Source organism: Egretta garzetta, unplaced genomic scaffold, assembly GCF_000687185.1.
Source record: "Egretta garzetta isolate BGI_Z169 unplaced genomic scaffold, ASM68718v1 scaffold26, whole genome shotgun sequence".
Lineage (NCBI taxonomy): Eukaryota > Metazoa > Chordata > Aves > Pelecaniformes > Ardeidae > Egretta > Egretta garzetta.
The window spans coordinates 308,477-332,184 of NW_009260070.1; the positions used below are offsets into that span (position 1 = coordinate 308,477).

Genomic DNA, 23,708 nt, shown 5'->3' on the forward strand with positions numbered 1-23,708 from the left:
CCGGAGCAGGTCTGGGATGAGCTTTAGCAGCGGCCGCGCACTGCGGTGCGGAGCAAAGGCAGCGCAGACCCCGGCGCACGTGGGCTGGCTGAGCCGTGAAGCTGGGCAAACTCCATAAGCCACGAGTTGGTGTGACTACGTGCCCGTTATTCCAGGATAATGTCTGTCAGGAAAGCAGGGGTAGGAACAAGGCTGTGCTGTGCCAGCCCGGCTGGGAAAATTCTGCATGGACGAAATGCTCCGTTTGGGGTCTCAGCCTGCCCCCTGCCACCCTGCTCGTCTGTTGTGGTGGTCTCCCTCATCATCACTTTTCGCCAGCCTTCCCAGACACCCGTTCCTCACCTGTGGTCCTGCCCCCTCGCAGAGGTGCTGCTGCTGCGCTCGCCCCTGAGCTTCCGGCGGCTCAGAACCCCTGGCGCTGGGCAGGGGCTTAACGCTGCTCCTTCCCTTACGGTTCACCTGCCGCTCCACCAGCTGCCTTGGGGACATTCTCACCCCCAGCAGATGTCCAGCCGGCTCCCCCTTGCCTTGCCCAGAGCCTGCGGAAGACAAGCTGTTCGTGCAGGAGAGCCTGAAACCACCAGCGTCAGCGGCCCCCGCGCCCCCAGCGGGGCAGTGCTGCTTCGTCACTTGGTCCTTTCTCTCTGTTCAGTTTCCTGTTTCTCCTGAATAAGTGTTCTCAGACCCATATGCTTCTATGCCATCAGTGCCTCTTTTTTGCCTCTTTCCTTGCAATTCTTCACCAGCATTTCCGTCTGCGGTCCAACACTCGGAAGCACATCGAATGCCCCTTCCCAAAGTCCTCTGGCTCCTTCGCTGTATTCTACGTATATCTCCCCAAACCCAAACAACCCTCTTCCCCTCACACACGAGTTTTGGCATGAACCCTTTCCTTGCCCAGATGGTTATCTACAGAACCTGTGGGAGTTTTGCCATCACTTGTCTTTGGGGAAGGGTGTTGGTTTTCTGGAGGTTACTCTGGGTTGCAAGGAGAAGGTGGAAACACGCTCTGTTGAAGTTAAGCTGCTGATACCAGGCGGGCAGGGTATTGCTTACAGGCCACCGGGCAAGTTTTTGGCCTTGATGAGATAGATAAGTGTAGGTAATGTCTGGCCTGAGCTAGATCCAGTCCTGGGAGACTGGGAAACAAAGAGCGAGGAGCTGCATTTGCAGCTGGATGAGAAAGTACATTTTTTGCCCTCTCTTTGCCTTGACTAATGGCGATGGAGGGTTTCTGCAGCAGGCGTCAGCCACCCTGGGTGAATTCAGGACGTACCTGCAAGACCACATGCTGTACTCGGTAGGATTTTTTTTTTTAATCTTTTCACAAAGAAGTTCAATCAGTTGCCTTAGTTTCTCTGTTGTAAGACTTCAAATGGACCTGAAATTTGTGACGTTAAGAAATAACCCTGGCAGGTTACTGCTTCAGACATTTTATTCTTTGCTGACTTTCCTCGTACTTTAGGTCATCCAAATACCGATGTTCTCTTTTGTCTCCCAGAGCATTACTTGGCTTTGAGTTTTTTAAACATAATTGTAGTGGAATTGTCTGAAAATTTTTATCCCCCCAAACATAAAAGCCCCAGTGCGGAGCCCACAGCTACGGCTCAGTCAGAAGAGGTAGCTGGAACTCATGCAATGTCTAATGGTTGCTGCACTGATTTCATACCACAGTTTGACACTCCCACATTGTGGTTTCACCTTTAAAAGACTTTTCCCTTTGCTTTGCTTCCCTTCTTTTCATACGGTAATTTTATTTTCATCGTGGTGGGGTTTTTTAGCTGTGGGGTTCCCCCTCCCCCAGTTGGCTGCTCAGAATCAGTATTTCCTGATTTTTAGCAAGGGTGAAAAACTTTGCTAAAGACTTGGATAACAATCTCCCATCCAAATGGCCTTTTGGGTCAAGAAGTAGGTAATAGCTTAAAGCTGGACAGTCTGCAAAAAACAAGCTCTCGGGCTGGAGGGTTGAGGATCTCCCTCGTGTTGGTTGTGCCGAACTCCCACAGGTTCCAGTCCTTTGGCAAGGTGCAGCCCTTGGGCTCCTGCAAACTCACTCCTTTAATGCACAGGATGCTTCAGAGAGCCAAGGCATGGGCTGACTTTGCGGCATTTGCGACTTCACGAGCTGGAGCTGGCTTCTGTCTCTGGAAGATAAACACCCCCAGGCACCTGCGTGGCCACATGTCCTCCTCTCCTCCTCGCTGTTGTAGCCTGAGCTGGCTGGGCACTTTCATATTGTGGAATATATGTTCCCTGAAATGAAACATGAGGCCTTGCTCCATTATTATTTTTTATTTTTATCCCTCAAAAAGCCTGAGGTTCAGTTTGAAAATAATTTCAAAACAATCAAAACGTGGTTTTGGTGAACCTGCTATTCAGCAGAACGTAAGAGTTGCCCAGCTGCACTGCAGTATTTCAGGCCGAGGCACCTTGGACTAAGGCCAGAACGTAAGAAACCTTTCTGAATGTTTCAGAAATTTTGGAGAAGATTAGCCAGAAACAGATCGGCAAGAGTGAAAAAGTAGTAAATTAAAATTCTCTGATTCTAAGAGAAATACAGGAAAGCTCAAATAGAAAACGTGGCACTGAAGGCAGTCCGGAGCTCAGACGAAGATCAGCTGGGGAACCCTGCAGTGAGAGCACCTCGATGCCATCGAATCTCTGCTTCCCTTTGAAGCTCCGTGGGACGGTAGCAGCCATTGATACCGTTTTTCTAATAAAGTTTAAACCAGTGAGAAAGTGATGGGTATTGGTTAGTGTCAGCCTCAATAAACACATGTCCAGCTCCTACGCTGCAGAAGATCGTGCAGCATCCTGCAAGTCCAAAATAACTGTTGGGGATTTGCGGGGGCTTCGGGGGCACCAAAGCCAAGCGGAGTCTGTATTGCCTGTGGTACGTTCAGGTCTTTTTCTTATTGCATAGCTGAATAGCACAGCTGGTGGACAAGTAAATACTGTTCCGTCCGACTTGGAAACCCATTACTTTTCAGCAGATTTATGGTCTCGGATCTGTGCGAACAGATAGTGCAGGTGGGCTGAAGGAGCCTGTGTTTGTGGCACTGGTGTTGCTGGGGGGGCAAGTGGGAAGCTGCGCAATGATCTGTTGAAGAGACGCTGATGCCCGAGGGTGCCTTCTTCAGCCACCCATAGATAGTACTTTTCCCTCAGCCTTGCTTCTCACATGCTGCAAGGTGTCGCTTCATTTCTTTAAAGTAAGTTCAGTTGGTGTTTAGCTTCGCCATTTTGCTTTGTAGACTTCTCTTCTTTTTGGGGTAATGGGAAAATATGAAGAATTTTGCTGTTGGAGAACTGAAGGAGTAATATCCTCTTGCTCAGCAAGAGCTGAAAGAGGATGGAGCCTGTTCTGACTCCAGGTCAGGGGACCACATTACCACGTCTGTTAGCACGGTATGCGTTAATAATATTTTTGGTGTTTGTATGATCAATATTTTTATCTAAACAGGTTTTTTGAAGAATAAAGAAGATGGATAGACACATGGAGGACAGCTTTTTACCTTTTGGTTCCTAAAATGAAGCATAAACTAGGGTGGTACGGCCGATGATTTGTGGAAGGTTTCTGTATTTGTTCCATTTCTTCCTATGGTCACCATTTAACCGGTCACCGACATTTTTAGGATCCAGTCAACTAGGAGCGGCTTGGTTAGCCAGGTCTTAGCTAGATAGAAACAGATCATAGAATGTTTTGGGTTGGAAGGAATTCAACTAATTCAAGCCTGGCATTTGGATAAAACCCGTAACTCCGCGCAGAAACTCCGATCTTGAGTGACCCCTTTTCCACCAGTGCTAGACGGGACGTGCTGATGGCTGGTAGCCTTCACCGCCTGTGTCGCAGAGCTCCCCGTTAACTTCTTGATTACTCTAGCAACTGCTTCGCAAGGCAATTTGAAAGGGGTTTTTGGTGTTGGCTTTGACGTTTCCTATTTACTCTGCAAAAGTAACAGGTTAGAGGATAAATGTTTTTTATACGCTGTTTCAGTTCAGGAGGCAGAAAGGACTTGGAGCTCTGGCCAGCTGTCAGGTTTTACCCTTAGCAGCTTCGCTGCTGCTCTAGCAGCCGTGGACTTATCTCGCCTCTTTAGCATCGGTTTGGGTTAGGGATGCTTAAAGAGAATTTAACTGAATTTTTAAAAATTGAGGATCTCGGTTTGCTGTCGTTATTGATAGTTTTCCGATATGTCTGACTCCTTTTAAAAACATTTCTGATAGAAAATGAGAGCTAACAAGTGAGTTGTCCACCAGCCTTCCAACCACCATTATACCTTGCTGAAATAGAGTTCTTTTGTTGTAGCAATTCCTGTGTGTACCATATATGTGTGTGTGTACCCATACATCTATGTGTACCTGTGTGCATGTGTACCTATGTATGTGTGTGTGTACCTATATACATGTGTAAAAGGCTTCCCAGCCCTTCCTACACTGTGCATTCGCTTTCCAAAGTCTGATTTCATTCTGTAAGAGCAGAGCAGTCATTAATACTAAAGCAATTCTGTACCACTCTGTGAAGTGAACATAAATGCAATTTCTGGCTGCTGTAAGCCTTATTTACACAAAGATGATTCTGTCTTTAATTCAGGAGATAAATCCTTGCTATGTAATTCCTGAAAGGCTTTTATTTTGAGGCGTGGTGCACGTTTGTCCCTGTAGGAGAGTTCTCCCTTGCCTGCCAAGGAGCATTGCATCCTACCCGCTCCATCTCCTTTAGCAGACAACCAACCTCCCTTTGCTTAGGCTGGAAGCCAATCTGAAGGACAAGTCCGGCAGCGCTGAGTACAGCTTGCTTATCAATAACGTGTGAATAACCTGACAAGGATACAGAGGTCCTGGAATGGCGAGCGCTCCTTTGGAGGAAGGTGGTGGAAAGAGGCAAGTGGAAACTCTTTTTAGTCCTGGCACTTGCAATGGAGGTGGGTGATGTTTCTTATTGGTGGCAAAAGATACTGAATTTTCACTGAACTTCACAGAGCTAAAGCAAGAAAAACTGCAAATGTTGAAGGATTTCATGGCAGTGGGTTTGAAACAAGCCCTTGCCCTTCTTTCCCTCATTTTTAAACATTGAGTCTTGAAATGCTTGATTTCATACGGAATGGGTAAATCATGATTTCAGATCAACTTAAATGATTTGTTTGCTTCTTCACTTTAAAAAAAATTCAATATTCAAGTCCATTTGACCCAAAAAGAATTAAAAATATCTTGGACCTGCCAGAAAACTAAACAACTGCATGTTGACCTACTCTAATCCCTCTAAAGCCCACAGATATTAATGCTAAATTTATCTTGAAAAAGAACCATTAAAGCCCTGCCTGCATGCACTGGAGAGGCGGATGGCCGTGCAAAGCTGGGTTCTCGTCCCCGCGCTCCCTGGAGCTCGCGGGCTGCAGCTCTCGGGGCCGGGGCACGGGAGGTAGGAGCAAGCCCTGGCTTCGCCGCCCTGGGGCAGCGGGGAGCTGCAGCACCAACAGCGACCGTGTCTGCTTTTTACTTTCCTCTGTTGCACTGATGTTGTTCCAGCTTCTGCCTCTTGATCTGCCTTCTCCCCAGAGGGTTTTGGTATCCATGCATCCATCCAGCTTCTTTCCTTCCTCCTGTCCTTCCCCCTCCCTCAAGCGCCGCATTCTGGAAGTGTCTCTCCTCGGCCGCTGCCGTTGGGGTCCTGGCTCCCACCCGCATGCTGCACTGGGGGCAGCGCTAGCACTTTGCCTTTTGTAGGGCCTGGCAGATTCAGAGCTCTTGTACAAACGACAAAAGAAGCCTTTGCCCCTGATTTTGAAACGCCTTGGGAATAAACCTTGCGTGCTTTTACTGGAGCGGAGACTGGTTCTCTTGTTCAGGGTTTTTCACTGTTGTTTTGCAGTTTAAGAAATTCCTGTGTCCTCCAAGTTAGCTTTGTCCTCCTTGCAGTCTCTAATCACTCGCAGCTGCTTTGATTGCTGCAGAAAATCCAAGCAGATTTAGCAACAAGGATATTTTCAAAACAGAGGTAAAACCCTAACTCCTCCTTGGTCTGGCTCAAATCCTGCTAGTGCGAGGAGCCAGAGCACCGTGCATCGCATTGCCTTCGCTCAGCCTGCCTGGGTGATGCTTTCTGCCTGTGAAACCCAGATCAAGCTTTTCTTCCTGACTGCTGATTCCTGGCGTGATACTGAGACGTGCAAGAAGCTGGGCGGACTTAGAGGTGGTTGAAATTGCGTGCGTTCTTCACCCTAGAATTCGGAAACTTTCTTCCGATGCTTTTCTTCCCAAGATGAAACGAGCAAACCGTTTAGTTTGTCTGATTAAATATCCTTATGATTATATAGAACAACAGCGGCTGTTTGCATTGTCATTTGCGTGATACATTTACACTGATGAGATTTATACTATGGTCGTTATACTTGACGTTGAAAACATTTAATTGGATTATTTACAACTTTGTGAGACTATACCTGCCAGAAGAGCTCTGTTTTAAAAAGGATGGAATAATTCCGCTTTGAAGTGTTACTGAAAGGCAAGATTTATTGCTCTGTAGTTAATGGCTAAAAAACATTGGAACAATGCATATTTGCTTCAGCTGTTATTTTTCAGTAGCCTTTCCAATGACGTACAGTTATTGTATGGATCTCTCTGCCTTTTCTCGAGCTTCTCACCCCCCTGCCCTAGCTAGGAATTTGGATTTTTTTTTTTTTTTTTACCTGTGTGCTTTATAAACCTTCCTTCTGTCTGTGAGAAGGTTGCTTTGGAGAGCATCTCATTTCGAGGCTCTCCAAAGACTGAGATGACAGATGCAGAGGTGTATTCTTGTGGTGTTGGACCTCATTCTTGTTCTTGTATGTTTGTTAAACTGTAATTAAACTTCATCTCCCCTTCTTGCAGCATAATTGGCTTATGAAAAGACCACTGCTGTCCCCAGTAACTGGTTGTTATTCAGGTCTTGTACCGTGGCTTGGCATTCCTTTCTGTTAAAAATGCAAGTGGGATGTTAGACACGGCACCTATAAAGCGGGGGTGTCAGCTAGGCAGCTTACTTAATGTGCTAATTTGCTGTAATTTAATCACGCCTGGAATATGGATTGGACATTTGAGTATCAAATAGCCCATGAACGCTTCATTAAAGCCTGGTCACAGAAAGTAAGTTGTGGGTCAGATCCTGATCCCTTGCTGAAAGGGAAGCAAGAAGGCTCTGCCTTTGGGACTTCAGGTGGGATCTCTGGGGCTTGTCCAGCTTCCTGGAGCCGTGGCTCTGTGCCGAGCGCCTGCACGGGGACGGGGCTGAACTCTGCAGCTTAATTAATTATGCATTAGCTGCAAATGAGATTGAAAGCACTGAGCTCCCTTTGCAGCTCCAGGTGAGCCATGCAAAGCAAAGCCCGCTTTGCACAGGAGCCCACATGTGCGTGGGGGCTTGCGGGAGTCGCAGCCCTTTTCCTGGGGCGGCTGCGGGCTCTGGAAGCTGGTGGGATGTGGTAAATCAGGCAACACGGTTTGCAAGTCACAGGCTCTGCGGTACAGGCCGGGCTACAGTGACTTGCCAAAACACTTGCAAGATAAGCAGTTTCCAGATGCAATCAATTAAGTCAGTGAAACTTAGAACTTGGCCCGTAGATTCGTCTCCTACAGGGCAGCTTTTCCCCCCTTTTTGAGCTTACTTTTAAGCACTGAGTTAAAACCATCTCGCTCTTGTTCATTATTTGGTGCTAAATTGTGAAAACTGTGTTTGCGTTAGTAAGGTTGATGGCTCAAAATGTTCCGAAGGGTAAGTTTTGCTGTTGGAACAACTTTATGTTCAGTTCTCAGAAAGCTCCGTTTCAACCAGGTCACACGGATTGGTTTGGCTGGTTTGCTGTTCCTTTCATTTCCCCTTTTTGACCATTATGTTGTAACATGAAAGTTAAAATTGTGACACAAAATGTGTCACCACTTTGCAAAAAAAAAAAAAAGTTTCTGCCTCGGGTATTCTATTGCCTGGCGCTCACTTAATCTCTTTGCAGCGCAATTATCTCCCATCTTTATGTTTTTCATTGTGTGACTGTGGCCCTGATGAGATCAATTTAGTTTTCAACTTTTCTTTTCAGTATTGTAATGCCTCTCTTTGTTGTGACATGCCAGACAATATCTCCTTGGCAACATCGAGCTGTGGTTATTCTTAGAGCCCCGCGCCGGGCCGTTTGCCACCGTGTCCACCTGGCCATTGTCGCTGCCCTAATTGGTTTATCCTTTGGGAAAGACATTTTTTTTTCTTTCCAGTTTTGAAAGTTCTCCGCTATTTTGCCACTTTGGTAGGTTTCGACTTTGTTATTCTTTGTAACTCTGGTTCAGGCAGACGTTTGAGCGTGTCCTGAGCCTTAAAGTCACTGTGCTGCTGCGTAGGTGACGAGAAAGAAAGGGGGCAGTGACTGTGCCTGTGTGTTTGCAGGATGTGCATGCGTCCTGCAGATATGGGGCAATTGGCCTGCCCCACAAAGTTTCCAAGAATCGCTCCGTGAAGGCCCCGATACACAGGATTTTGCATTACTGTCAAAACACCTTGAAGTCCTGATTTCGGATGCCAGGAGCAGATGGTTCCAGCAGGAGCCCAGCTGCCCTGTCTCTGGCCGCCTTGCGGCTGCAGCCTGCGACCTCATGGTGAGAACCCAGCCCAGCTTACCCTGACGGCCCTGGCAAACTTCTCCCGGCAGATGGAAGGTGGAGCAGGTTCCCTGTTAGAATGTGATTTGGCTAGGAGCAGCATTACCGTGACTGCAGAGGCAGGGAGCTCATAACGAGATGATCTCGTTAGCAAGGCGTGCAGCCCAGAAGCGTCCTTGTGAATTACTGCTGCTCTGCAGACAAGGGCAGGACCAGGTTTCGTAACCTTGGTGAGGATGCCTGGTGTGTGCCTGGGCTTTGGACTACGCCTGCGGCCCTGCTTTTGGTCTATGTAAAAAAGTGGAAGAGAAAGAATTTGAACATGCACCCAAAGAGTTCTGCTGCAGTCATTGCTCTTGGTGAAGGATTTACCGAGTAGCAGCTGCTGTGTTAACCTGAGAGTCAAAGAATCACAAGGATCTTCTGAAACGGAGCTCCAAGTTAGAACTGCGTTGAGGCAGAGTCCTCCTGGGGATGCCTTTTAAATGGGGCTGGCTTTGTACCGTGTGCCCGGCGTACTGCGTGTGATTTGCTTCTCTTGCTTGGACCACTTTGATTTGCTTCCACCTCCCAGGAGACCTCTTCCATTTTAATTCCCCTTACTGGATTTACCCAGTTTTCTTACGAATGATCTATAGCAGAGGAGTCCAAATGTGACTGTAGTATGCGAGGGCGATTTATAAATTATGAAGGACCAGTGTAGCTGAGCAGGATGGTTAAGGAGAAGATGACAGACAAATGGAGGACATTGGGAAAACAAAACAGAAAGCAGACTGGAAGGTGAGCAGGGCTGTAAAACCAGCAGAAAAAAGCTGAAAACAAATCAGAGAAACCATTGATCGGCAAATGGACAAAATGCGTGACAAGGTGTGCCGCTGGAGCGAATGGCAAGGCCCCAGCTGGGGAGCTTAAAAACAGGAGAAGAATTGCCCGGGGATACAAAGCAAGAGCTGTTGAGTGTTCATTGCTGCCTCCAACCTCCATGGGTTGGACTTTAATTTACCATGGAAGACAAATGAGGAGCGGGCTAATTGGGGGCTGACTGGGGGGTCAGCTGATTGCAGAGGATGAACGCGACCAAAGCCTACGGTATGTGAGTGGCGGGGAGCATTGCAGAAAGGTGACTTGTGATTTTGACCTCTAGGGGTCCCTTCCAACCCAAACCATCTATGATTCTGAGACTTGCAGTGCAGTTCCCTAAAGGGCAGCTCTCTGTCAGGCTGCTGAGGGCGTTTGGTGCTTTTCCAGAGGTGCAGAGGTACTCGAGCAGTGGAAAGCTGAGAGCTAAAGTCCGCCCTGCCGCCCCCTGCGTCCCCACCACACAGCCCGTTCCTCCTGCGGTTGCAGCACTACGTGACGGATGGCCTCACGCCTGCAGCGTGACCACAAGTCCTGGGCTCGGGGTGGCATTGCCACCAGCTGCAGTGCAGCTGAGCAGGGGTGGGTGCCCCGTGCTTCTGCGCCGCCGCAGCACTGCGCACGCAGATCTGCTCGCCACCACGACAGGACGGCTCCAGCTGTGCTTCGCTGGCGTTCACTCCGAGTCACTGGGGTTAAAAAGAGAAAGAAAAAACAAAAAAGAACAAAAAAGCGGATGGTTTGCAGCAAGCCCAATGAAGGGACTCCCAGCTTCCCATTCCTTCAGGAGCGTGTCCCAGGAATGGAGATCAGCGGCAAAACAGCGCTTGAGAAGCGCTGATCCTTGCGAGGCTGCAGGGAAGGTGCTCAGCAGTCAGCTCGGGTGCGTGTCTGCTCCCGCCGCGGCAGATGGAGTGTCCGCAGAAGCAAACAGGCTGCATTTGAAATGGTGGCTGGAGGTCTGAGTGCCGCGCACTCGTGTTTGAACAGAAATTCCAGCGAGCTGCTGTGCCGAGAAGCTGCAGGTGATGGCTGGGAACACAATGTGCGGTTCAGTCTCCCAGCTGCCTGTCCTGGTCTCTGCTCTTGGTTTGCCACAAAGTCCCCTTCCGCCTACCAGAAAGAGGAGGCAAAAAATGAGAAACTGCTTTATTAGGACAATATTGGTGCTGTGAGATGGGGGAACCCAAAGCTGGTGCTGCTAAAGTGCAGTAGCTTCACTGGGGACTCCTTAGGAACTGTAGGTGCAGCCACGTTTCCCTGAGCCTTTTTGAAAGGGGTCACAAAGAAACAAAACAAGATCAGAAGCCAGCAGCCATGGTTCTGGTGGATGTCCTGAAGGGAGTGACAGAAAACGTGGGGAGAAGTGGCTTTCGTGGCAGGCAGCGTGTTCATGCCTCAGTAACTCGTGGCATCTGTTTGAGCTTTGCCTGCCACGACGGGTGAGGCAGAATTGGGAGATGTCATGTAGTTAGGTTTCTGTAAAGCACATGATATCAAAGATTAATGAGCAAGGCAAAAATTCCCAGAAAATAAGGTGTTGTCAGACATCCCAAGCTGTCGCAGATGGATGCAGATGGAGAAGACCTGCAAAGGCAAAACTGATGTTTGTGTCAATGTGAATTTTCCCCATCCTAGAGATGGGGCTCAGAGCCAGGCTGCGTGATGCTGCCATGGTACCTACAGGTTGCTCAGCCCTCCAGTCCCAGTGAATGTGGAAACTCAGGTAGAGCCCAGATACAAAAAGTAAGAAACAGATTGAAAAGTGGAATGGTTTAGGTAAAAGGCTGGGGTATTGGACATTGCTCAGGAGAAGGGAGCAGGGGAGGGGGATCTTGTGTGACATACAAAGCTGTGAGCAATTGGCACCTGCATGCTATAAAGACCTCCCCTCCTTAGGTTTCGATGTACTCTGCATATATTAATGCATCACTGGGGTTGTCACAGCGGGGGACGTCGTCTGGTTCTGAACTCAGCAAGCGACTAGGGCTTTGCTGCCTTGGGGCAGGTAGGATCACCCGCCTGCATTAACTGCAAACACAAATGGAGAACCCCCCCAGAAAACCCCAGCGGGCTGCAGCATCAAGCAGGATTGTGCACGTGCTTTTCCCCTGGCAGTTTTGCTGCCCAGCTCCCGGCTGCCTTCTGCATCTCCCAGCGCCGCAGGGAAAGTCTGCATCGGGCAGGGGCGCAAGCCAGGCTGCCTCGCTCCCCATTGCATTCTTAAGCCAGAAGCACAGCTTTCCCTTCTGTCAACAGCTTGGGCACCTCTTACTCCTTCACGGGAATACAGTCCGCAGTGTTAGGAGAAAAGCACTGAAATATCACAGAGTGTTTAGAAAAAAAGGGGTTTTCTGAGGGATTTTTGAGTGAACTGTTACAGTGCTGCTGCCCTTTTAATTTATTCTGGATGAGCAGCAGAAGAGAAAAACATAACCTTGTCTCTCCGTGGTTAATTTTCACAGCTGCACATCTTTCCTAGCAGGAGCAAGGAGGAGGTTTCAACACCAGGCTATCGTTAGCCCCTGCAAATGACAAGCGTCTGCTCTTGGGAGATGGGGAACGAAGTTGGCACCAGCAATCAGTGTCTGATGCACGGATTTGGCAAAAGTTGCTGAAAATGATGGAGAGGTCTTGGGATGATTTAGTAAAACAGTGCAGTTTGAGATGACTTTTGGGATGTGACCATGCAAAGCGCAGGGGCTATGGGAAGGAAGGTAACATGGAAAATGGGAAGGAGGAGTTTGGTGTCTAATGTAGTTCTTCAAGGTTTCTCCTGAGCTTTGCTAGCGTGTCGTTAGCAGCACGCTGATACAAGACAGTCACTGATGTTACTGAGGGAAGCCTCATTTACTGCAGATGGAGCTTTGTTTCACTTCCTCTTTGGTAAGGTACGGGTATTAATTTGATTTGGATGTAGCTGTCATTTAGGAGCAAACCCAACATCGGAATAACGCAGCCTGGGCCGGCAGATCCAACAGCTCATCGTCCAAGAGGCAGAGCCGCGCCAGAGGAGGCGTCCGTGCGGCGCGTGGTCGGGATGCGTGTGGAGGTGTCCCTGCCTGTCCCAGGGGACCCTCCTGGGAAAGGGCACTTGGGAAATTGGGATACAAATCAAAAATCTTGCAGCTACTGTTGTAAATGTTTTGGGCTGTGCTGCTGGTCTTGGGGTGATTCTGGCGCCAGCGGGAGCAGGTCGCTCCCTGCCGGGAAGCATGTTGGGTCAGTGTCTCGGAGGTGCCAGGGCCTGCCGGGCATGTCGGTTTGAGGGGGTGGCACCCCAGGGGTGAAGGTAAATGTGAGTGTGGGGAATTTTTATGCTCCCAGCAAAAATTAAAGTAGTTGGTTGGCACCCACTGGCAATGAGGTGGCTCCCAGGGAACCTCCTGATAACTTTCCTCAGGAGCTGGCGGGGCTGTACGGGTTGCAGTGTGACAGTGATGAAGCGAGGAGCAGAGAGTGGGGACAAGCGGTTTTCACTGCAGGATGGCAGGATCACATTTTGCTTCTGGATGATTTACTCACAGCAGGACTAAAGATCAGGGGATAGTTTGACTTTGACACATACGGGAAAGAAATGAAAGCAGGGAAGCTGTAGATACCTTGACAGGCACCCATGCACCAAAGAGCAGCACCCTCCGCCGGCAGAGCTGCCCGGCTGTGCCCGCGGCGTGGGGCTGGGGCTCTCCCTGCCTGCCCAGCACCGTGGTTCCGAAGACGCAGGTCAGATAACCCTGGCCTTGCTCTTAATTCCTCTTGGTTCAGTAAGAAGCAGAGAGGGGACGCGACCTGCAGCCCCTGCCAGCTGAATCGTACTTTTCTAGAGAGCTTTTAAGATTTATGGTCAAATTTTACAGTAACTGTGCCTTGCCTTACAGATCATGAATGTAGGATTGCCCCAGCGTCCCACAGCAAATCCCCTGAGGCTGCTGCCGTAGCCAGGCAATTCTGGGTGCTGGCAAGGATTAACGGTGAAGTTCCCTGGTGGAGTAAGGCATGAGGCAGGGCTGGAGCCGGCGGCTTGGTGGGCTTTGGGCCCCAATAAAGAGCTGTCTCCATTGCTGCTAGGCCAGGCTGGCTCCCGCTCCACCGCACACCCGGGAGTGACACTGCGCTCCGCGTCAGGCGTGAATTTCCACACTGAATCATGGATTCTCACCAGACTCATTTTAAAACCTTGCGGCCCCAGAAGCTGTGGGGAGCCTTGAGGCTGGCAACGAGGACGTGGTGGCTGTGCTTATTAGCTGCATTAAATGCTGCCCTCCCAGGAGGAGGACATCGTGGCTCCATGTGGGTGTAGGACCCCCGCGTGGGACCTTCTGTCTGTCTGGTGAGCGAGGCGGCCTCTGCCAGCGCGGTGAGTGCAGCTGTGGGTCTTGTGGCAAGCGTGTCCTTGAACCTTGGTGGGGAAATGATAAGAAGCTGCCCAGACACACGTGTCTTTTGGGGACTGCCCTTTGGCTGGAGGGCTCTTCTGGGAGGCACAGAGATGAGCATCTCGCCACGTGTGGCATGGCCGGGAGCACAGGGCATTGAGGGACGTGGTGGGGAGCAGGGAGGCCGGGCCTGCGTCCCTGCTGGCAGCCAGAGGTGGTACAGGGCAGTAACGGGTCGGTATGGATCAGTACGGATCGGTATGGATCAGTACGGATCAGTACGGGCTGGTACGGGCCGGGCCAGTGTCCCCAGAGCGGGGACCTGCCGGGGGCTGTGCGCGGGCTGCGCGTTGTGCAGGGCCTGTGGAAATGGCCGCCCAAGGCAGCGGTCTGGGGGCAAGAGCACGGGCGTCCGTGTAATGAGCCCAGTGGTGACTCATTCATCCCTTCCCAAGCAGCCAGTTTTGATGTGAAAACTTCAATAAATGAAGATGGAGAATCCACTTTTGTAATGTTTCCAAGAGTTCTTTCTTATTTCTGCTTTGAAGGTGGCGGCTCAAGCTTCCTTCCTTTGCTTCAGATTATGTTCCTGTGAACTGAACACTGGGAGCCTTTAATCATTCCGCAGCGCTCTTGCTGCCCTCCTTTGCCTCTCAGAGCAAGCCTTCTCTTGACGTTCTCTGAAATCGGGAGGTTCTCGGTGGGGCTTCCAGGGCTCTTGTAATGCAAAAGATAATCATGATATTAATGCTGATCATTGTTATTCTAAAGGGTGAAATGTCAAGATTCCATATTTTCATGTTAATTTTTCATAAGTAGGTGCCCCATTAACTGCATCCCGTCCTGTCAGAGAATGTGCTTTCGTATCACAGGGACGATTAGAAATCGTTAGTAATAAAGTTGGCTGCTGTTGTGTCTGATGGATTGGTCTTTGACAGGCAGTAATGCAAAGTGACACAGCAAATTGGGAATGAAGGATGAAAAGCTGTTAAAAAAAATGTAAACATAGCTATATTTAATTTAATATCTAAAATGTGTTCCTGAGCTGTAACGATAAAAAGGATCCATGTCGCTACTGTGGGATTGCATGTGTGTATCTAGGAATGGAGATGATGTGCTGGAGTGGGGGGGTTGGTTTGATACTACCTGCCCAGATAGAAAAAGCTGTATTGGCAACTGCACTTGCTTTGGAATAGGATTCTCTGGGCAGTCAGATCAGATTTTGAAGTACGGCGTTTGTCTTTAACTCTTCCGACATGGAGGATATCCTCGGTAGCAGAAGACCCCCCAACGGCATTTTTTTGTTACAAGTACTTCTAAGCCACAAGTATTGTACTGCAAACCGCTCCCCTCTTCCCATCAAGACACTGGTGTGACTTACTCTCCTTTTGGCCTTGCATTTATTACACAGTATTACTTTGTATGAAGTATTGCTTTTACTTTGCAAAGTAAAAACCTTTTGGGTCAGATTTCTCTCTCATTTAGGTCATTTTTAATTGACATTAAGTTGAAACTAATGCTGTTGTGTAAGACGCAGAACATAACAAACGCTGCTACTTCACATTTATGTCAGTGTAGCTGAGGCCTGAGCCTGAGCCTGTCCTGGTTGATAACTCGTTTGTCTGTTTGATTTCAGCGGCTAACCTCACTAATTTGGATAGTCTCGACAGTGCATTGAGCTTTATTGAAGACCAGGTGCATAGATCGAGGCAGCGCTATCGAAGGCATGCGACGGAAGATGATTACAACATTGAAGTCCTTCTGGGGGTTGATGACTCAGTTGTTCAATTCCATGGGAAAGAGCATGTTCAGAAGTACCTGCTGACCCTGATGAATATTGTGAGTACAACCCTGCTAACGGCACTGTGGGAAGGCGCTGAGAGCACAGTGAATGTAGGTTGCTTTAGCCATTGGAGTGGGACATAACAGATTTTTCTCATGGCGGGAGATAAAATAACTCTACGAGGAAAACCCAGGACACTTTCAGAAAAGCCAAAAGGGGAGAAGGAAAAGAAGAAAAAGGGGCCAAGGAAGAAGCTGACGGTGGGACTCTTAAAATGTTTGAAGTCCCCCTTAACATGCTTTGGTGGATGGGGGCACAGGGTCGGGGGCTCAGGTTCTCGGAAGTCATTACGTTTTAGCTGTATATTCCCTTAACCTAAGCCCCCTGCTGAAAAACGGGTTGGAGAACTGTCTTCAAATAAGGTTCTATCAGAAACTTCGACTGGCCTATGAGTTTTTAAAACTACTCAGTTAAATTCTTTGGTTCCTCAACAACCACTTTAGGTCCCAGGCCACCTACCTACTCCTTGCTCACCCTGCCGTGAAATGTTATGCAGTATATCACTGAACTTCCTTACATCAATTTAGTATTTACTCCATGACAGACATCTTTAGGTTTCCTTGGTTAAATATTTAATGTTCAGAACCATAGTCTGTGCAACAGACTATATAGTGTAGAGTGATGAAAGCAGACACTAGAGAATATTGTATTTGAAAGAACCATTTTTTCTTTCTAAATATTAGCGCAGCAGACACAGCATCCCTCTAGTACCCCGGTCAATAAGCGAGGACTCTGTTTTGTGGGAAAATAATAAAGTTTTGAAAAATCATGTCTACTAAAGATCAAAATTAAAATATGTTTTATTCTTCTGGCCAAAAAATGGAAGTGAGCTGTAGCCCCCTTCATAGGCAACGTTGGGGGATGACTTTCTTCCTCCTCATTCTCACCCGGGGCAGGAGTCTCTTCTCAGTAAAACATACTTTAGGTTCAGTGGATGTGTGTTCTCAGTGGAGTACATTAGGTCTGCTCTGACAAGTAGAGTAAGGCTGCTGAGGTTTGCAGTCAGGTCAAGAGGCTGAGTGTCTGTAGGTGACGTCTGGGCACTGCAAGCCATAGGGCCAGATACAGGGACAGAAATCCAGGCTATTGGGTACATTTGCCTGGGATGTATTTTTGCCAAGATAAATTTTTTTAATTATGAAGCTTGGTTTTTTCTTTCTTTATTACATTTTTTTTTTAACAATGTATAGAATGTCACTGTTCTTCACTTTAATTGAGAGGTGGAATACAATTTAAGGAAATCCCTCGTGCAATATAAATTCAGTTGCACTGACTTTTTCTAACAGTATTGTAAATAGTTAAGAACCCGTACTGACATTAGAGGTCTGCTCTGGCGGCTGTAAATACATATATTCTAACAGAAATGACAGTGAATTTCATTTGTTTGTGTGGTTTGTTTCCTCTGAGGCTTAAAACAAAGTCTACAGTGCAGCAGATGGTTTTATGCATCTCTAAATTAACAAGCCAAACAGGCCAAACCAGGAGTGTGGCAAACAGGCTGAAATAGATTAAGCAGGACCCTACTTATCATGTCACTTAAATCTATTTTTAAGAATTAAAATACAGAGTAATGGTAAAGAAGCCATAAATGTTCCAGCTCTGGAATATACTTTTTCCTAATTTTAGCAAACCATCCAACACACAAATTTAAGAAATAACAACTCTTACGCATGCTGTCTCTGCAAGTGGTTTGGAAGGTGCAGCCTGTGTAACCCTACCCGCAGGGCTGTAGCAGCCCTTGGTGTGGGCAGTAGTTGTGCTGGGAGATCTGAGGTAGAAACGTTGTCCTTTGGGAACTGAGGATGCGTCCCTTGCCTTGTGTCCAAATAGGAGGAGCTGTTTGAAATCCACAAAGACTGTCCGGGGGAGGCTCTGGGTGGTCTTCGGCAGTCATCGGTGGTGTCCTGTTCTAATGAGATGCATAGGCCTAAGGCCGCTGAAAAAGGAGACAGCTACCAAGAATTCCAGCTGTCTTTTAAATCTGGTGGAAGATCCTACCTCAACCATCAGATTGTGTGTACCCTGCTGGTTTTATGGGCGTAATCAATTAGTTTCATAGAGTAACAAGGCATTAAGCATAAAATCAATTAGCTTCATATGGCAACAAGGTAGTAAGCATAAAATCAAAGAATGCATAGTAAGAAAATAAAGTAATAGTGGAAGTATTTACTGGAGATAAGAGGGTGATCAAATAGTTGAGTTTCTGTGGTTTCAAAAATGAAATAAATCCCAGGTGAATCCTCCCTTATGCCCAAGCTCCCGGAGGCATGAGATCCCTTTCCCAGAAGCAACTCCCAGCATGGCTGCTTCTCCCCAGTTTGCTTGATTTCACTGTGTGAGATGGCCTGAGCAGGTGCCCTTAATTAGTTTTTCCCAGGGATCTTGGGTGGAACCCTACCATCAACCCAATCAAAACAATCCATTTTTTTCAAGTCCAGTGCAATAACTGATTCATTAAATCTGTCTTGCGCTGCTGAAGTGATGTGTTACAGTCCACACCTAAAAGCCATAAAGTGAGAAAAAGCAGGGGTTGGGTGTCCTGGCTATCTTGACTAGCTGTGCTAAGTTATCCCAAAGTCTGCAGATGAAATCAGTCCCAAACGAATGGTGGTAGACGCCAGAGGATTTTTAACATTTTGGGCTGCAGCCATGTATCGCCTGACTGCACGCCAGCCGTTTCACCGCAGCGAGCTCGGCCTCTTGCCACCCCTTTTCATCCTCAAGTCACTTCCTCGCAAAACCCCTCTGGTTTTTCTTTACATCCTCTCTTTTCTCTGCTCGGTACCACCGGGACATTCAGCGCATCTTTGAAAAATATGCCATTGTTTCGCTTTAGAGACCCTCGGCTGCCTCTTGCTTGCACCATTTTCTGTCATACGTCATGCTGTGTTTTTTCCTGGGAAGGATGTTAGCTTGCAGAGACCTCTGCATTTCCAAGCATGAGCCCACACGTTGCACAAATTAATGTTGTATTTATAGCATGCAGGAGCATTGCAACAGAGGCGAGATATTGGGGCAGTATCTTGCAGCTCTGTCGTTTACTCAAGAATGTGGAAAGTAATTTAATTTCTGCAAGAAGGCAGCCAAAAATCCCAGGGATTTTATTGTTTTATACAAATGTTTGGAAATATAAGAAAAGCGCAAGGCTAGAAGCAGCATTGGAGTATTGTCTTGTTCCTTGGGAAACAAAAGGATTTCACTGCAGGATGCTTTGGGGGGAGGAGCAGGGTGCTGAATGGGCGTCATCCAGCTAAAGTGCATATTGGTGGTAGCCAGCCCTGGGGCTGAAAGCCTCTGGTAGTTTCGTAACCCTCTTTAAAATAGTTTTCAGGATTAAGCAGGCCTTTTGCTGCCAGCTGTGGAAGAGTAGCAGACCTGAGACTCACCAGTACATTTACCCAGCTGGGCCTGCAGTGTTGATCAGGGTGAATATTTCGGCCTCTACAGTCCTGTGTTTAGGGTCACATCCAGGATGGATGCCTTCAGAACAGACTTCCTAAGGAGGCAGAGGTAGAATATGTAACCTTACAATATTTTGGCCATTCTGGATAGCGAAGTCTCATGAAATAAGCTCAGTTGCAAATGGCTTTGAATGTATTGGCTCCATCTGTCTTGACTTCAAGTCTTCAACTTTCATGCTCCTTCAAATTGTGGGGGTTTTCCCAGTGAGGCACCTGGTTTAGCTTTTTCTTGTATCCTCTGTCTGTCTTCCTCCACAACATTCCTCAATTCCTTCACTACCTCATTTGGTAACGCTGGCAATTGTCATCCTTGCATATTTTTTGGAAGCACTCATCTACAAAGTACATACGTTTCTTGATTCTTGGACAATTTCCAGGGGGGGAAAAAAAAAAAATCTTTAATTTCCTTTCCATTCCTCTACTGCAGAAGATGTGATACTGAAATACTTAGGGGTTGACCTCTGTGACATCCGTGTAATGGACGTGTAGCCAAAATGTTTGCAATGCTAAAACCCATCTCCTCAAAGTAGACGGGTGCCTAACTGCAGAGGGAGATAGACCCTAGATAGAATTTGTGCCTCAGTCTGGGCTAGATTTATCTGAGTATTTAGTCATTTACCTGCCTTTGAAATCAGTGAGAATTAGTTTTAAGAATTGGCCCATGGGATTACGTCTCTCCCAGACTTGCAGTGAAACTTCAGCTCCAGAACAAATACATTAAACAGCTTTTCATTTGAATAACTGAAATCAATGGGAGTTATGCAGCTGGGGGCTTTGGAAAGTCCCTGGAGCCCGTCACCTGCATCTTTCAGCACTACACATGTCTTTGAAAACGTGGCCCTCAGGCACTTTTGAATATGTTATCCGTCCTCTTTAATAGGATGTACATGATGCTGCGGTTATAGAGGAGATTTCTGCTTTCGTATCCCTGGCTGATGAGGGATGAAGATTTGCAGCTACAGAACAGCAAGTCCCTAATGAGAGGAAAGGGCAGAAGTGCCATCGGTTTCTAACTGGCAGTTGGATGAAAACCTGAAAGCATGTCTGATTCAAGCTGTTAAAAAGCAAGTGATGATTGAATACTTTGAGATAATGGTGCACCCTGTATTCAGAATTGTGCTTTCTAAACTAAAAAGAATTTTTTTAGACGGGAAGGATATTTCAGTCATATAGAACTGACTAGATTTAAAAAAAAATAAATAATTCATAAGCACCAATACTCATTATTTCAAATCAGTTTATTTCAGTATGTACACTCCAGATCTGAACAGACTCTTAAGAAGTTCCACAAATAACAAGTGCAAGTCCAGCTCTGTTCATCTGAGGGACTTCAGCTGTCAGTAGCTGAATTACCGCTTGCTTGAAAATTTAACATAGGTGTGTGTTCAGTCCATGTATGGCCTGTTCATTATAGTAGCCGTGACTAGTGAGAAGAACAGTTTCTGAAGAGGCCGCATGAGGCTATTTTTGTTCGTTACCTTGGCTGCCACACCGCAGTGGAGCTTGTGCTTGGGCTTGGGCATTGGGGAGGCCCCGCAGGAAATGCCCTCGCTGAGCTCTTACAGGTCCTACTCCTTTTCACAGGGGTGTTATTGCCAGTGTCAGTTAGGGGAGCGTTGCGCATCGTTATGAGCTGGGATGTGCCTTGCTGCCTTGTAGCACAGAGCATCACACAGGCTTTGCTGCCGCCCTTGAGGCATAGCGTCGTAACTGTTAAAAGACAGATCTTTTTCCTTTGCTCCAATACCAACATGAACTTTAGCCGTAACGGTTGCAGTTGGGACTTTTGAGCTGTGACCATGTGGTTTGTGCGATGCAGTATGGATAATTAGTAGCAGCTTCCAAATTTTGGAACTTCTTTTCTTAACCAAACCACTTGGACTTGAAGAGTTCACCATATTTATTGCTTTGACACCACACCCCTATCCCTTGTAGTAATATAATAAATCAATCTGCTTAATTATTTCATGATACTATAGTTGATTTTATTAAAGTGATCTTGAGACAGAAATTCAGAAAAATACAGAGTCTTTTGGTGCAGAGATAATTTGCAGTGTTCAGAGAAACTTCTCAGAGCAGTGGTTTGTGGGCAGGAATGAGGAGTTCAAGAGCCTCAGGGAGGAACTAAGGAAAATAAATTAGTCATGAAGTCAGAAAACAAAGTCTATGACCTTTCTGAAGCCAGTGTTACAGTCGAAGATGAGATGGAGACACGTAAGACGAAGCTGCCTAGTGCCTTGCCAACACATCTGCTCTGGGAAGCATTTTTCATTTTGATCAGAAGCAGCTAACTTGGACTTGGTGACATCTACTGACTCTCACTCCAGGGAAGGTAAATCAGGACTCAGGCTTGTATTTGTATACAAAATGCTGGATTCTTATCTCCATTTCCAATGTACGTTGCCAAGCTCTTCTAAAACTGCCTGTTGTCTGTGGTTTTGGGCAGAATGATAGATGTGTTCCAGATCTGAGATCACAGTTTGGCCTCTTAAGTTTCATGTGTGTTGTGTGCTTTCATTATTCTTTTTTCCTTGTGACACTCAACAAAGATTTCAGAAAAAAAGAGTTTGTCTCTGAGGAAATGAGGGAATGCCTTGTAAGGACTAGCGGGGGAGACTGGGAGCCCTGGCTTTTGCCGGATGACTTTCTGTGTGACCATAGTTTATCCACCCCAGGAACTGATGTAGTGTGATTCCTGTGGGATTAAGATGAAGCTTTGGGAATGTTAGAAATGTTAGTTTGGGATCTTCAAAAGCATGAAGGAGGTGATGAAAATCGAAAAGGATAGTGTCGTTTGAAGTGGGAACGCAGAAGAATAAAGTGAGAGGGGAACGCTTTTGGGAGGGTCAGATTACAAAAGCTTGTGCTCAGTACCCACCATGACATTTCTGGTTCCTATTCTGTAATTCAGAACAGCTGTGTCTTACAGAAATAGACAATCGCTGGATGTCCACCAGGCACCAAGGCTTTGCTGCAGACAATTATCATCCGATGAATGAGCTGCGTCTCGGGCTGGGCTCAGACAATGGCCCTGCCATCCCATGGGGAAGGCACTGATGCTCTCCAGTTCCTCTGCTATCGCTCTGGCAGAGGCCCTCACACGGTCTCCGCTCTGCCCACGAGCACGTAGCCATCGGTAGTTTCTGCAGCAGTAGTTGGGTAAGGATGTTGGGTGACTGCAGTCTCATTGGCTTGGTGGCTCAGCAATCTGTGGTGGCTGAAAAGCCAGATGCATAAACTGCATCTCGTGCTGTGCCCTCTCCAGATGGTTGGATGTGCCCTCCGGTGGCCGCTGTAGCTGGGGCAGATCTGCCTGAGGCTGACGGTAGCCAAAGGTTGAAACTGTTAGATGGCCATCAGGGTGTGTGCTCAGGGAGCCCGAGGGAGCGGTGCTTACCCACTGTACGGTGCGGTGCATGGAGCCGCAGAGGGTGTGCCGCAGGAGGAGCTCGGCCGCGATGATTTGTGGATCAGCAGGATGGAGCCGTGTTGCGATGACGTGGGCTGGCTTTTGCATAGCAGGCGCTAACAGACTTTGCAAGGCTGGGAACTCCTTAAAGCTGCATGAATGAGTTTGACGATTACTTGCCAAAATATGCAGATTATTCTTTCTCATATCGTGCATTGGTTTAATTAGAGATTCAGGGAACCACCTGACTTCCCCTACAAATCCTGCCGGCTATATCAGCAGGTAACCCTCTCTGCACCACGGCTAGCAAAACTGCAGGCTGCTTCTTACTGTTTGTGTTACAGCAGTTTTCAAAATCCCCTTTTAGGATTGGGCCCCATTTGCTCAGCAATAAGAACTTCACAGTGTTGCTGTTACAAAGCAAGACGCATCTCACAGATGCTTAGCTTGTCTTTAGCTGGGGGTTTTGGATGTATTCTGTGTGCTTACTGTGCTGACTTGGAACTTGCTCAGGACAGAAGAATTCTAAGATAAGCAGAGAGGGACAGAGGAAGAAAATAAAGCCTTTGTTTTTCTTACGTAGCACCCGTCTGTGCCAGCCTGAATTCTAAACAGCAACTTTAAATAGAAATGCATGTTTTGCCTTGATTGAGATATCCCAGAAAAATAAACCAAAGTTATCCCAAGTTGGTGAACTACCATAGCTTGGTGAAAGTCTCTTTACAGCCTTCCACCATGCTTTGAATTCCTCAGGATTTACCCAGCCTTCTTCATCGCCCTCTGTAAATGCTGAATCACTGTAGGACATCTAACAAGATTTAATGCGTTGGCTGCCTTCGGCTCAGGAGCTGTGATTTTGGGATGGCCTCTGTGTGCTTTCTTCTCCTGTGCAGCAACATAATTTTAGGTTTACTAAAAAAACCAGGCTCCCCTAGTGGGGCACGTGGAGGTGCAGTGCTGTACAAGTGCCATGTAATCACTTGCACGCCTGTGTGGATGTGTTGCACAGGCGTCTGAACGTGTATGTCCCGTGTCTGATTACCTCCGCTTCGAAACAAACATTGCAGCAGCTGTGTTGTGTGGGAGCCTGGAGCGTTGCATTTCCACAGGTTGGTTGGTCATTGTGTGCCTGGCACAAG

General features: G+C 47.5%; 1 protein-coding gene across 1 annotated transcript in view; it reads left to right on the forward strand.

Annotated features, from left to right (window-relative positions):
- The window catches only part of ADAMTS2 (ADAM metallopeptidase with thrombospondin type 1 motif 2), a 119,948-nt gene that overhangs the window by 44,991 nt on the left and 51,249 nt on the right, over positions 1-23,708 (forward strand). Inside the window, exon 3 of the mRNA XM_035896701.1 lies at positions 15,493-15,695. Coding sequence (XP_035752594.1) covers positions 15,493-15,695 — 203 coding nt within the window. The remainder of the gene's footprint in view (positions 1-15,492; positions 15,696-23,708) is intronic.